Here is a 14,056-nt window from a genome sequence, read left to right as displayed (position 1 = left end):
AACTTCAACAAAAATGTGACTGCTCTAGCCAGCACCATCCGCTCTCACGACATTGATGTTTTCTTCTGCACCAACGACAAACAACTCATTCTTTCCCTCACAGACAAGACACCCAATACCCCGATCAAATTCAATGCCTGCATGACTGAAATCACCCACTCGATAAAGACCAAAAGTCTGAAGCTGAACACCACAAGACCAAAATCATGACCTTTGGGAACAGCTTATTACCTTCAGACTCCAGTTGGTGGCCAACAGAGCTAGGGTTGCCACCGACCCTCACCACACACACCAAGAACCTTGGATTCCTCACTGACACCAAATTTGATGTGACTGCCTCATGCTTCCATACTCTGAATATGCTGAGAAAGATTTTCAAATGGCTCTCTACTAGCACCCAGAAAACAACATGCATGCCCTTGTCACAAACATGCTGGACTAGAGGAACGCCCTTTATTATGGGATCAACATAAAACTCACCAGAAGGCTGCACTCAGAACTCGGCAGCCAGAATTACTCTCATCCTCCCCAGCTGAACTGACATCACACCATACCTGAAGGAGCTCCACTGTCTCCTCATACACAAACTATCACAATTCAAACTCCTGACCCACACTTTAAAGGCACTACATAACACTGGCCCAGCATACCTCAACCATTGCATTTACTTTCACAAACCTTCCAGACACATGTGCTCATGCGGGCTCCTACTAGCACACATCCCATGCATTGGGACAACTAGATCTGGCACAGTCAAACCTTCTCCTACATCGCTCCTACAGCGTGAAATGATATGCTGCTATGCATAAGAGACACCATTTCACTTCTTGAGTTCTGCAAGACGCTGAAGACCTGGCTTTTCAAGTAGTCCCAGTAGGCCCTGAGTTTGGCCAAACTCACACTTGCACAGTCCCAGGATATCCTCCAAGTTGATAATGCTTTCTATAAGTCTGCATAACATAACATACCTTTTTCACTTGCTCTGTTTCTTTCTGTAGTTGGTCCAGTTAAGTCTTAGCCTGTTCTACTACCATTTTAGCTCGATAAAAGAAGTTTAATTTCAACTCTTCTCCCAGGGTTCAGCTTAGTACTCACTCAGATCTTCTGCAACAGTGAAGAAAATAATGCATTCGCAACGGGGTATGCATTTTTACTTCAATATACTTGGGTAACATGGTGAAATCCTGCATTTGGTTGGTTTCTTGTATGGAGATTCTCTAACTTGAGAAACAACTCCCTCAAACCTCAAGCTTGTTTACCCCCAAGGGGGTGTCACCTTGCTCTTGAGTTGTTTGGTGATGTGAATTAATTCCTACAGCAAACAAATGATGGACGGAATGCTGACAATGCAAACATTCTCCCCCAGTCAAAAGATCTGGGTTAAATCCATTGATCTTTTGCCCACTACGCCACCCCAGTTTAAACCCAGCCATATGCAAATCAGTCTTGACCCTGTCCCCCATGGGAACAGTCCAGACCGAACTGCAAGGCCAGGTCCTCCCTGGACCGGAAACAAGCATCCTGGGACCGGTTTCAGGGTATGTCACCCTTCTTCAGCCAGGCCAGCTTGAATCCAGTGGCGCAGTGAGCAAGGAACCCACGTCTGGGCATACCCATCACACTTAGAGCAAAAAGTGTTACAGCAAACAAATGATGGACGGAATGCTGATAATGCAAACTCTCCCCCCCCAGTCATAAAATCTGGGTTAAATCCATCGTTCTTTTGCCCACTACGCCACCCCAGTTTGGACCCAGCCATATGGAAATCAGACTTGACCCTGTGCCCTATGGGAACAGTCCAGACCGAACTGCCAGGCCAGGTCCTCCCTGGACCGGAAACAAGCATCCTGGGACCGGTTTCAGGGTATGTCACCCTTCTTCAGCCAAGCTAGCTTGAATCCAGTGGTGCAGTGAGCAAGGGACCCACGTCTGGGCATACCCATCCCCCTTAGAGCGAAAAGTGTTACAGCAAACAAATGATGAACGGAATGCTGACAATGTAAACATTCTCGCCCAGTCAAAAGATCTGGGTTAAATCCATCGTTCTTTTGCCCACTACGCCACCCCAGTTTGGACCCAGCCATATGCAAATCAGTCTTGACCCTGTGCCCCATGTGAACAGTCCAGACCGAATAGCCAGGCCAGGTCCTCCCTGGACCGGACACAAGCATCCTGGGACCGGTTTCAGGGTATGTCACCCTTCTTCAGCCAGGCTAGCTGGAATGCAGTGGTGCAGTGAGCAAGGGACTTAATTCCTAGCCAGATCTTTCTGTTTGTGTTTTTCAAAATATTTGCATAACGGTCAACTAACTGCTGCTGTACCTCTCCAAATATGATACACTTAGCAAGTTTAATTTAAATTAATTCATATGAGCTAATGTTCCTTTTTGAAAAAAAAAACTGTGAGTACATTAGCTATCAGAGTTTGCCTCAAAACAGTCCAAGGTCCATATGCACCTGTGTCTATTGTCAAGGCAGATTATGTATCTGGATCACAGAATATAAACCCAGAACATTATCAGTAGATGATTGGACTTTACTTGTATATCTTCTTTAATTTTCTTGAGATCCTTGACAGTTGCCCACTTGTAAACAAATATATATTCATCTCTGTCAATGTTTCAAAGCCTGGCACAAATTTAACACGGATTTCACACTAACCTGAAAATGAAATGAGTTGGTCCCTATCTGCAAAAATGTGAGGGACTATGAATGGCAGTGAAAAGCTTGGTGTAATTTAGCTATATTCTTGTAAATAATATGTCCCACGTTCATATGTGCTTACCTTCTCAAAGTGTCACGTCCTGAAACTTCAAAGTGCTAAAAACACTTCCCAATGTAGAAGAGAACTAATACAGAATCATAGCACAGGGCCGAGGGTTACAATCGTTGAAGGTCCTCTTCCTGAGTTACAGGACTTTCGGGCCAAAAGAGAGAAAGAGGGTTTTTAACACTGGGTATACCTAGACGCAGAATGGCTATAATGCTATTACAACATTCTACACAGCACGGGCAGAATTTCTTGAAATAAACTGGGAGAAACAGAAAGGCAAGCATTGAAATGTTGGAGCAGAAGTTCTATACCAGCCATTTTTGTCAAAGGACAACTTCATTGTCTTCTAAAGGAGCTCTCGGCATTCCAGTGTTAAAATGTCAGTTTGAACTAGTACACTCATACGGCAGAAAAATACTGTAAATGTGATCAAGGATTGAGAAATGCCTGCCCTACCAATGATCAACGCCAGTTTATTGATCGTTAGTGGTGAATACCACTATAGCCAAAGGTTATGATCCAGCCTGTGCAGGTCCAAACTCAATTTGATTTTGCCAGTTTCCTATTTTTGCAACGACTAGAGAACTATGGCACAAAGACCATCCACAAGGCCCCAAAACATCCTAAATATATTTATTTCACTGACAGTCATATTCATACGCTGTATGACTGTAATTGCCCCACTTTTTAACAGGACTATATCTTGGGAGCAGGTCCAGTTTAGGCTTTAATACCTCGTTGTATTTGGACCCAAAATCGTTAAGGGTTGGTGATCAAGACCAATCATTATAATTATGTTAAATTCAATTAAGTTTCCATCCCAGAGAAGTAGTCCCTCTTCCCGGGGATACATATGACTTGTCTATAGTGCAATGTCTTTACATTCTACCTGAGCATCAAAATATTGAAGACATTTTAACACAGCTTAATATACGTGGTTTGATATTTTCAGATTCTAAGTGTTTCTATTTCTTCTTTTATTATTGAAAGAAAATAATAATAAGATCTAGAATATGAGAATCATTTGACATTTTGTCTATCAACCTGGAGAGTACTATACAATGCTCTCACTGCTTTCCCTCACACCATCTCTTTGTCCGTAACTTAAATTAGATCTTCAAATACTTCTTTAACTTTGCCTAACCCATCGTCTTTTCACTTCTAGACACAATTGCAACAACAATAATCTTGCCACACGCCCAACTATTCTCTGAAATAGAAATAGAAAAGAAAAATGTTAGAAAGAGCCACACCTGTAACACCCACTTTGGACTTTACAGAACCACTAGACTTATCTTTAAATGCTAGAATTCGACCAGCAACCTTCCTTTTCCAATCTTCCTGGTGGATGAAATATACAAGGGATCGAGATTGGGTATTCAGAGTTTTGATGGACTCAATTGACATCACTAAACTTTTTGCAGTGGAAGATGTTTGCCCTAAAGAGGTTTAATGTCAGCAAGTCAACTTTTTTAGCTGCATCTGACAAACCAGCAAGAATGCCCAAATAGACTCAAGGGCACTCTAGGGCAGGATGGAAGATGTGACATATGTCACAAAATGTGGAGATATATTAAAATGTTCCTCAAACAGCATAACAATTTCTGTGAACTCATCCGAATTATGTCCCTATTCTTAGTTTTCAAATACTGAAAGGTGATCACAAATACCACACCCTCAGACTATTATATAATGAAAAGGAGCCTTTTAAGTCTCTGCGTGGCAAAAACAGACATCAGACAGAAAAATGAAAATTCTCTTTACCATGCATTTATTTTTTAAGGTGTTTTCTTCCAAATTTTGCAAGTAAGGTTTTGGAGACATCATGGTACAAAAACAAGAAGTCACTTCGGAAAGAAACCATTAGCGGACAGAATCTCTGTATAGAAGGGATCAGTATGAATCATGCCAAAAAAACTCATGTCACACAATGCTGCAAAGCACTACTCGCCGCTTTATCCCTGTAGCGGCGTGTTACCATGCGGAGGTTCCAGTAACTGGATGGGCAACATGCTTCCTTGCAATGTTCTCAAAGCAATCCAATCATATAAATACCTCTGCATGCCGAAGAGCTGAAAACAGTTAATGCACTGATATGGGGATTGGGCATTGAGTGCTCAGTTTTTGGTGCCCAGGTGTGCATCCGAGCAACGCCATAACTCTCCCAGCCAACCTAGTGTGCCAATGCTTATGCCATTAGACTACTTTGATGTTGCATTGCAGCGACCACATGTTGCAGAGCCAATGTGTGGGATAAAGTTGCTGTATCACGTCATGGCCTGTGACCCACAATGGGACAAGGTGAGCACCAGGTAGATCACCATAAACAATGAAATAGAATGAGGCAGATATTTGGAAATGCTAACAATTACATGAATGGCTTGAAGCGTCCATATAGGAACAGGAAAACACACGCTAGGGTGCATTGCCCTAATTTTCACAATGAATGCTCAAAAACAAATTATGCATATAACTTCCGCAAGTGAGTCTGTATGAAATTGCTTAGTCCTGATCGAACTTGCATGTCTAAGAGTCCCAAACACAGGTTATTATTAGAGCTAAGAACATGGTCAATACATCACCTAATGCAGATAGGCTTTCACCTAATTTATTGCCTCTCTCCAGAGAAATACACACTGGGGCTTTTTTAAACATATTGAACAAATAATCCTTGTGGAATGCCACCGTTCACTGAAGCTGCTTCAGGAGTACTAAAGTAAAGAGAAGGGCTAGTTTCATATGTATTACTCAAGACTTCAGGTTCTTAGACAACATGGGTGATTGGTGCGTACACAACAATTCTATAAAGAGTGTGGCAATGATCACAAGGCAAAATCCCCTAATGCATGACAGACTGATGTAAAGCTCTCTGATCAAAAGGGACCACTCTCAAACTGGAGAGTACACAGTGCCAGTAAATGCTATTGTGTGGTATAACTCCAGATGATGGTGCTGTAACCTCGGGAGAAGCATTAGAAACTCAAAATGTAACACGTGGTACATTGAGTGATGGAAAAATAAGCTCTAGTCAGCATGGAAATAATCTACAAACATTTAGGATCATCAGCAGATTCAACCAAAGAATGCTGCACAGGAGAGGGAACAGCAGTCAACATCCAGTAGGAATGACCTCCTTTGACTAAGGCTAAACACTTACAGTAGACTTGAAGGAACATGGGAAGAGTAAGTAAAAATACTACATAAGGAGGTTGCTGATGCTTTATCACTAGGGTATTCCTGCATAGTGTCATAGCACAGAGCCACTGACCTAATTGTGTACCTTCACATTACTTTTATCGTGCTTAGTTTTTATTCCTCTCAACAATTACTTCGTTTTTGGATAAGGTCAGCAAATTTGGGAAATCCAGTCTAAACCATCTGAAGGATTCACAACCTCCTACAAATGTAAAGCTACCTTGTAGGAACGAGAACATCAATTTCAAGGATGAGAGTAACAAAGGAGGCCATTGGGACTCCTGGCCCTCTAGAAAACAATGCAGCGCATTGGTTAATGCCACCAGCCCTACCACCCTAAGAAACAAGAGTCAGTACAATGTTGGGACGAAAGTAAACAACACTATATCAATGTAATAGCAAAGAAGGAGCCAGAGTTATTCCCTTCTCCTGCTGCAGTGCCTCCTACAGGCTACACTGAGCCACACTATCCACACAGGAAAAAGACCTGGGTTGACAAGAAGTACCATCACAAGATGGTCCGCTGTCAGAGACAGGAGCTGCCTGTAACACCCAGATGAACCATAAGGATAAGAGATGCAAAAAATGCAGTAAAAAGTACATATCACACGCAATGAGGACATTCAATTCTCACTGAGAGATGAAGCATTGGGAACCCACAGAAAAATGCAGAATAGCAGGTAAGTAGCAAAATAGTTTTCTTGTAGAAGCTCAACAAAACAGGTCATGCTCTAAAGACAACCTCTGTGCAGGAACGAGATTGAAAAGGAATCCACATATGAACTGGCAGTGCTAACAACATTCAAACACCAACATTCTACGGATGTGCCCAAGCACTTAGGACACTGAGCTGTATTTTGTCTCTTTTTGAGATTTAAGCACACAACCATAGAACTGATAGCAATCTGTCCACAAAAAAACCTTTAGAATGATCACCAGGTGCAAGGTGAACATTGACCAAAAAACTCTAAAATGTAAACCTCACTCACCTTATTTTTCCGCGTTTTCGGGCTGCTCTCGGACAGTGCATCCTGGAGTGGAGCCAGGCAAGCGTAGAGTGCCAACCCATCTTCTCGCCAAGTTTGCTGCAGTCCCACCACCTTGAAAGGCGCATCACTGCTGCTACTGCCAGCACTTTGAACACTGATAGTAGGAACCTGCAAACCACAAAGAAAATGTGCTGGTGATACAATTATGATGCAGAATCTATGTCATTACACTGCAGATGAGGCTGCTACAGCTCAATCACTCACAGCTAGCTCCCTCATCCATCCTTCTAAACCTTGAACCTGATAGCTGTATACTTGTATGAAATGAGAATCAGTGCTTAGTCTAGAAACACCTTTTCATACCGACTGTGTATTTTAGTAGAATCTGAGCATCAGTACATAGAGTGTACATGTGGCTCTAATATATTATCGTTTCAAAATGTACCAGATTGTCCATGTACCCTGCATTACACATTTCCCTAATATTAGCTATTAGAAAACATTGCATTAGCAGGGCGTTTTATTACCTATATTTGGCTAAAACGACTCTGTAAAGAATTATATTTTGGCATGAAAATGGTAATTTAGGTATAAATGTTTTGATTGAGGTCAAAAGGCATACAGTGATACTACTATACGTATGACATCAGCATGGTACATGTTCAACATTTGTCATTTATCATGTGTAAAACCTGACAACTAACAAGAGATGCTCAGTCTAATGAAACTAAACAGGTACCTACTGAGACTGGTGAAAGAGAAACAAAAATAAGAAACCTGGGAGATCAGATAGTTTGTTCACACATTGGTAAGATTATAGAGTCCATCAGCCCACCCTTTATGGCGGAGCCTCGTCATCTGGACCTATAGGAGAGCAGGATACTGGCCATAGTATTGAGCCACCAGGCCCATCTGGGAACCTGACCCTGATACTCCTGTAGAAACTCTTGACCAGATGTATATCCGAACTATGTGGACTCCAAAAAATTTAATGTATATGAATGTGTGTGCAGTGCTCTAGTGTACGTGCTAGTTAAAAATGACTACTGGGGCAAGAAACTATGTTTATTGTAAATATGTCCAAGTGTCATGTCTAAAATCACCTAATAGTCTTAAGATATATAGACTAATTCCTAACTAGATGCAATTGTGGTTGACATGTTTCAGCCGGAAGGGTCACTCGACCCGGCTTTCTTCAGGACCTAAACAAATGTAAGGAATAAACAAAAATAGCTACTGCAAAAATGAACGCAGAAAGTGCAAGTGCATACATAAGACAACTCTTATAACAAATAATTATGCATGTACTGGTCCAACAAAACTGTGGCAATCGCCACCCTACCAGATGACTGGACCCAGTTGTAGGAAGGTGGGAATCACCTCTTCTTTCCTAAGTGAATAAGAGTCAAACTATCACAACCTTACTAAGTGCAGAAATAACTACTAAAGATCACAATTTGTGAAAAAACACCCTCTCAAAGAAGTACCTGTTAATTAATGCCAATTATGCACTAATATTTTACAAAAAAGAACCCTCAAGGTGGTCACATTTATCCAAGAATTAATTTAAATTGTATCGGACTTACCCAGCTTTATGTGGGAGAACCGCCTCACCTCACCCGGCTGACTGCTCGGAGGAAGAGGCACCGCTCTGTTAGTAGGTAGAGTAAAAACAGAAAAGTTGCCAACGGCTACTGTTCTGACTGCAAACTCCACCCAAATATCAAACATTATAAAAACCCAAAAGGGGTCTAACACCCGCGAACCACAGCCCCCCTGATTGGCATGGCTATGCAGGACGATAGCTTAAATGGGACCCAAAGGATGGAAGGAGTCCTCATAAAGAGTCTGACACTGAAGATTCTGAAACCTAAAGAACTCCCAGGGCCCAGAAGAAACCTCTGTTCCTAGACCCTCATTCCTGAATATTTAAAAAAACAGTAAATATAAGCAAGGCATACTGGCTGTACCTGCTTAAAAACTGCTAAAAACGCCATAATGCTGAGAATTGGCATTGAGGTGGGAGAGGGACTCAGGAAAAAACAACAACAAACGGCTAATAACTACATGGAAGTGGACACGCTTGGCTTACTCACCTATCCGTCGGTACCTCGGACCAGGCTGCGAACAGTCCGGGAGGTGACGGTAGGCGGAAGGGAAGCTCTATTTGAACCCACCGTAATTAGTGCCGAACAACTGAATTGAATGCAGCTGCCGCTGTGAAGGCTGTTAATGGGCATGCGCCAGAGTGCTGGTAGTGCGCGCACAAAGACACTATTATAGACGCATGCGCACAAGACGCATTGACCTGGCCGCCGTGCCAGTCATGCCGATGCGGCCGACTCGTGAGAGGAACACCAATAATAACGCATGCGCGCCGAGGTGGAGGTATATAATCTTGACCATGATAGTGTTTTCGCCCTAACCACAAAGAATAGGTCGATCGTTACGAACCTAGGAATGTCCATAATTAAAAAGGGCTTATCTGGGTTACCATCCAGGCGTCATTATGGAGAAAACATGTGAAAAACATGTAAAAAACACTCAAGATGAGGAGAGAACAGCAGCAAATGTTGCGCAAGTGCTTGCAAGACAAAAATCTTGATAATAACCCACATCAAATTAAGGCCATGAAAAATTCTTAGAACATGAAGGGTTTACTGTATCAAGACTGTATCAGGGGGAAACAAAAGCACAGTGTGCATCATGCCTGTCCCAAGATGACAATATGTAAAAAACAATACGGAGCCAAGACATCTAACTCCGGTACACCAAATGAAAGTCTTATTACAATCGCTGGTGAATTCAGATGAGGTAATCATGTGTCATGAGAATGACTGCATAAAGTCAGAAATCTACTCTGGGAAATGGACTTGACCTAACTAGAAGGGCAGGTGTCGAACAGCAAAATCCATGATTATATTAATCCTAGTTGTATCAGAGGGTGCACAAGTAACGTCTATGTCAAATTTGGCCCCTAATTGGAAAGGGCTGAAACAATAAAACAGTAAGTGCAAAGATAACGTCTATGTCATATTTGGCCCTTAATTGGAATATAATAAATATAAATATAATGGAATATAAATATTCAGGAATGAGGGTCTAGGAACAGAGGTTTCTTCTGGGCCCTGGGAGTTCTTTAGGTTTCAGAATCTTCAGTGTCAGACTCTTTGTGAGGACTCCTTCCATCCTTTGGGTCCCATTTAAGCTATCGTCCTGCATAGCCATGCCAATCAGGGGCGCTGTGGTTCGCGGGTGTTAGGCCCCTTTTGGGTTTTTATAATGTTTGATATTTGGGTGGAGTTTGCAGTCAGAACAGTAGCCGTTGGCAACTTTTCTGTTTTTACTCTACCTACTAACAGAGCGGTGCCTCTTCCTCCGAGCAGTCAGCCGGGTGAGGTGAGGCGGTTCTCCCACATAAAGCTGGGTAAGTCCGATACAATTTAAATTAATTCTTGGATAAATGTGACCACCTTGAGGGTTCTTTTTTGTAAAATATTAGTGCATAATTGGCATTAATTAACAGGTACTTCTTTGAGAGGGTGTTTTTCACAAATTGTGATCTTTAGTAGTTATTTCTGCACTTAGTAAGGTTGTGATAGTTTGACTCTTATTCTCTTAGGAAAGAAGAGGTGATTCCCACCTTCCTACAACTGGGTCCAGTCATCTGGTAGGGTGGCGATTGCCACAGTTTTGTTGGACCAGTACATGCATAATCATTTGTTATAAGAGTTGTCTTATGTATGCACTTGCACTTTCTGCGTTCATTTTTGCGGTAGCTATTTTAGTTTATTCCTTACATTTGTTTAGGTCCTGAAGAAAGCCGGGTCGAGTGACCCTTCCGGCTGAAACATGTCGACCACAATTGCATCTAGTTAGGAATTAGTCTATATATCTTAAGACTATTAGGTGATTTTAGACATGACACTTGGACATATTTACAATAAACATAGTTTCTTGCCCCAGTAGTCATTTTTAACTAGCACGTACACTAGAGCACTGCACACACATTCATATACATTACATTTTTTGGAGTCCACATAGTTCGGATATACATCTGGTCAAGAGTTTCTACAGGAGTATCAGGGTCAGGTTCCCAGATGGGCCTGGTGGCTCAATACTATGGCCGGTATCCTGCTCTCCTATAGGTCCAGATGACGAGGCTCCGCCATAAAGGGTGGGCTGATGGACTCTATAATCTTACCAATGTGTGAACAAACTATCTGATCTCCCAGGTTTCTTATTTTTGTTTCTCTTTCACCAGTCTCAGTAGGTACCTGTTTAGTTTCATTAGACTGAGCATCTCTTGTTAGTTGTCAGGTTTTTGAGTGGGGATTTGAGATCTCTCAGTCTTTAATTATTTTCCCTATGACCCTTCTGTACATATGTTTGTTAGTTATTAGAGCAGCTTTGGCTGTGGGTCTTCTATAACGCTTCAGATTTTCTCGTGAAGCTCTTTACGCTCCCCTAGGTCTTCCACCCTTTTACACTTACCCCATGATGGCTGACTTTGCAGGTCTAGCCTTTGACGACGAAACCTTGAGTACCATATTATCGGACAATCCCAGCATTCTTGACTCCCTACCAGAAATCTCAGGGAATCCCAAAGATGACTGGGCCACTTTACTGACTTTAAAAAGAACACAGTCACGAACAGCCATCCATGGTTTGGTTATGGCCGAATACTTGCGCGGGAAGTGTGCCCTCACCGGCCTTATCGTGACGAATGCACTGAGACTATTCTTGACGGATAAACAATTCATGAAAGATTGGTCACTTATTGCCTGGCGGTGTACCCGTGACTGGCTTATTTTGATAATCAGCACGGCGAAACGCCAGGCTGATGCCATCCTTGTCGAAATACAAATTCTTGAGGGTCAAATTAAAACCACCCTCACGACTACCACTTTCAAGAAACAACTTGATGAGACTAATAAAACCAACAAGGAATATCGAGACAACATCCTGATAAATAAAATAGACAAATTTAAAAAGGATTTGGCTCGCTTTACCTGGGAAAAGATCTATCCCTATACAAGTGCAACATACGTTGCCCCAGTGTTTAACAGCAAAGGCAGGCGGTATGGGTCCAATTACTCATCGTCTGGGTCCGATCAAGAATCGAGTGACTCTGACTCTTTTACTGCCAGAGCCCCTTCGGGCAGAGGTAGAGGCCAATCTCGAAGATACAATCAAAGGAGGGGCGCGCAAGGCTTCTTTCAGAACCAAGGACAATGGTGGCCACCAGCTCCCTGGGGGTATCAACCGCCCCCTTTCCCGCCCCATATGCAAATGTTTCCACCACAACAACAACCCTACCTGAATCAGTCTTTTTTAGGCCACGGCCAAGGACGTCCCAGGGGCAAACGGAGGGGCACTCCGTCGGTCCACTGGCAGGAAGATCAATCCTTCCCGAATACTCGGAGCAGGAGGGGCAACCAGCAACAGACCCCGAACTCGACCGGGGATTAAATGATCTGGTGGTTAACCTTAGCTCCAGGACACTCACAATAGAAGAACGGAGTGTCCTGAACAAGGGTTTAGGTTTTGTACCCACGTATGGGGGTGATGCTTTCACTTTAAGGTGTGAGCTGGAGAAGTTCTTCAGAAAGATACGACTCCATTTCTTCTTTAAAGATAGAGAGATACAAGACCCATTGTCCCCGGGGGTTGCCAACACTGGTTTACGTCCGAAATCCAATTTTACACCCTTGGCACATCAGGTTCCGCCCCAGGTATCCACCTTTGAAAGAGCTGTTACTTATGAGGTGATGGCACAATGTGACAAACGACTTACTAATTACAGCAACTTTACCAACAAGGATAAACTGGCCCTCCAGCAGCTCACAAGAGATGCTTCCGTAGTTATCAAGCCAGCGGACAAAGGGGGTGCCACTGTCCTTCAAGACACTCTGGTTTATCGGACCGAGTGCCTTAGACAGCTTAATGATACTAAATCATATCAAGTCCTACACACAGATCCTACACCAAGGATCAGCTTGGAGATACAACATCTGGTTGAGGAAGGAGAGGCAGAAGGATGGATCACGCCACATGAAGCCAGTTTTTTGGTTAATACAAATCCGTTCATGCCCTATTTCTACTGCATACCGAAAATCCATAAAAGTCAACGACCACCACCAGGACGACCCATCATTTCGGGGATAGGCTCATTACTTGAGCCTTTGTCCAAGTTCGTTGACTTCTTCTTAAGACCTATTGTTATGGAAATGCCTACCTATCTCAAAGATACTTCGGATGTGTTACGGCTTCTACCTGAGATAGAGTTTAACACCGATACTGATATTCTGGCCAGCTTTGACGTAGAGTCTCTGTACACTTGTATACCCCAACTAGAGACTCTGGAGTGTATCAAAGGACTATTAGAGGCTCGCGATCTGGAAAGCATAACTCCTGTCAACTTCATTATGGAGTGCGCCAGAATCGCAATGATGGAGAACTTTTTTGGATTTGAGGACCAAATTTTTCTCCAGGTCTCCGGGACCTCTATGGGTAGCATGTTTGCACCCAGCCTCGCCAACCTCTATGTTCATCTTTTTGAGCAGAACTATGTACTGAACCACAGCAACCCCTATCGACAACATCTGGTGCTGTGGAAGAGGTACATAGACGATGTCTTAGTGGTGTGGCGCGGCACCACTCCTGATTTGTTGGCTTTTCATTCCTGGCTCAATCTACAAAATACTTTTTTGAAGTTCACGATTGAGTATAGTCAACAACGACTCTCCTTCCTAGACATTTCCATCTTTCCAAATGAAGGGACTTTGCACTGTGAACTTTTTAAAAAACCAATGGCTAGGAACTCTTTGCTGTCCTTTGACAGCCATCACCCCAGGGCTCTCAGAGAAAACCTCCCGGTAGGCCAGTTCCTCCGGGTCCGAAGGAACTGCTCTACCCGAGACCTTTTTGATAAACATGCCAGTGAACTTGCACTTCAATTACGGGCGCGAGATTATCCGAAGCGTCTGGTTCGCCAAGCCCTTAAGAGAGCATCCAATAATGACCGCGATGCCTTATTGGACCATAATCTTAGTAAGAACACAAATGAAAGGCTAACTTTCGTGACCACCTTCTGCAC

At 42.9% G+C, this 14,056-nt stretch overlaps 1 protein-coding gene across 1 annotated transcript in view; it reads right to left on the bottom strand.

Annotated features, from left to right (window-relative positions):
- Positions 1-14,056, bottom strand: part of DNAAF8 (dynein axonemal assembly factor 8) — an 816,395-nt gene that overhangs the window by 578,971 nt on the left and 223,368 nt on the right. The window contains exon 11 of the mRNA XM_085628378.1: positions 6,958-7,125. Coding sequence (XP_085484504.1) covers positions 6,958-7,125 — 168 coding nt within the window. The remainder of the gene's footprint in view (positions 1-6,957; positions 7,126-14,056) is intronic.

The sequence above is a fragment of the Triturus cristatus genome, chromosome 10, assembly GCF_964204655.1.
Source record: "Triturus cristatus chromosome 10, aTriCri1.1, whole genome shotgun sequence".
NCBI classification, from domain to species: domain Eukaryota; kingdom Metazoa; phylum Chordata; class Amphibia; order Caudata; family Salamandridae; genus Triturus; species Triturus cristatus.
The sequence above is the reverse complement of the archived record's forward strand: the minus strand, read 5'-3'. Positions and strand labels throughout refer to the sequence as shown.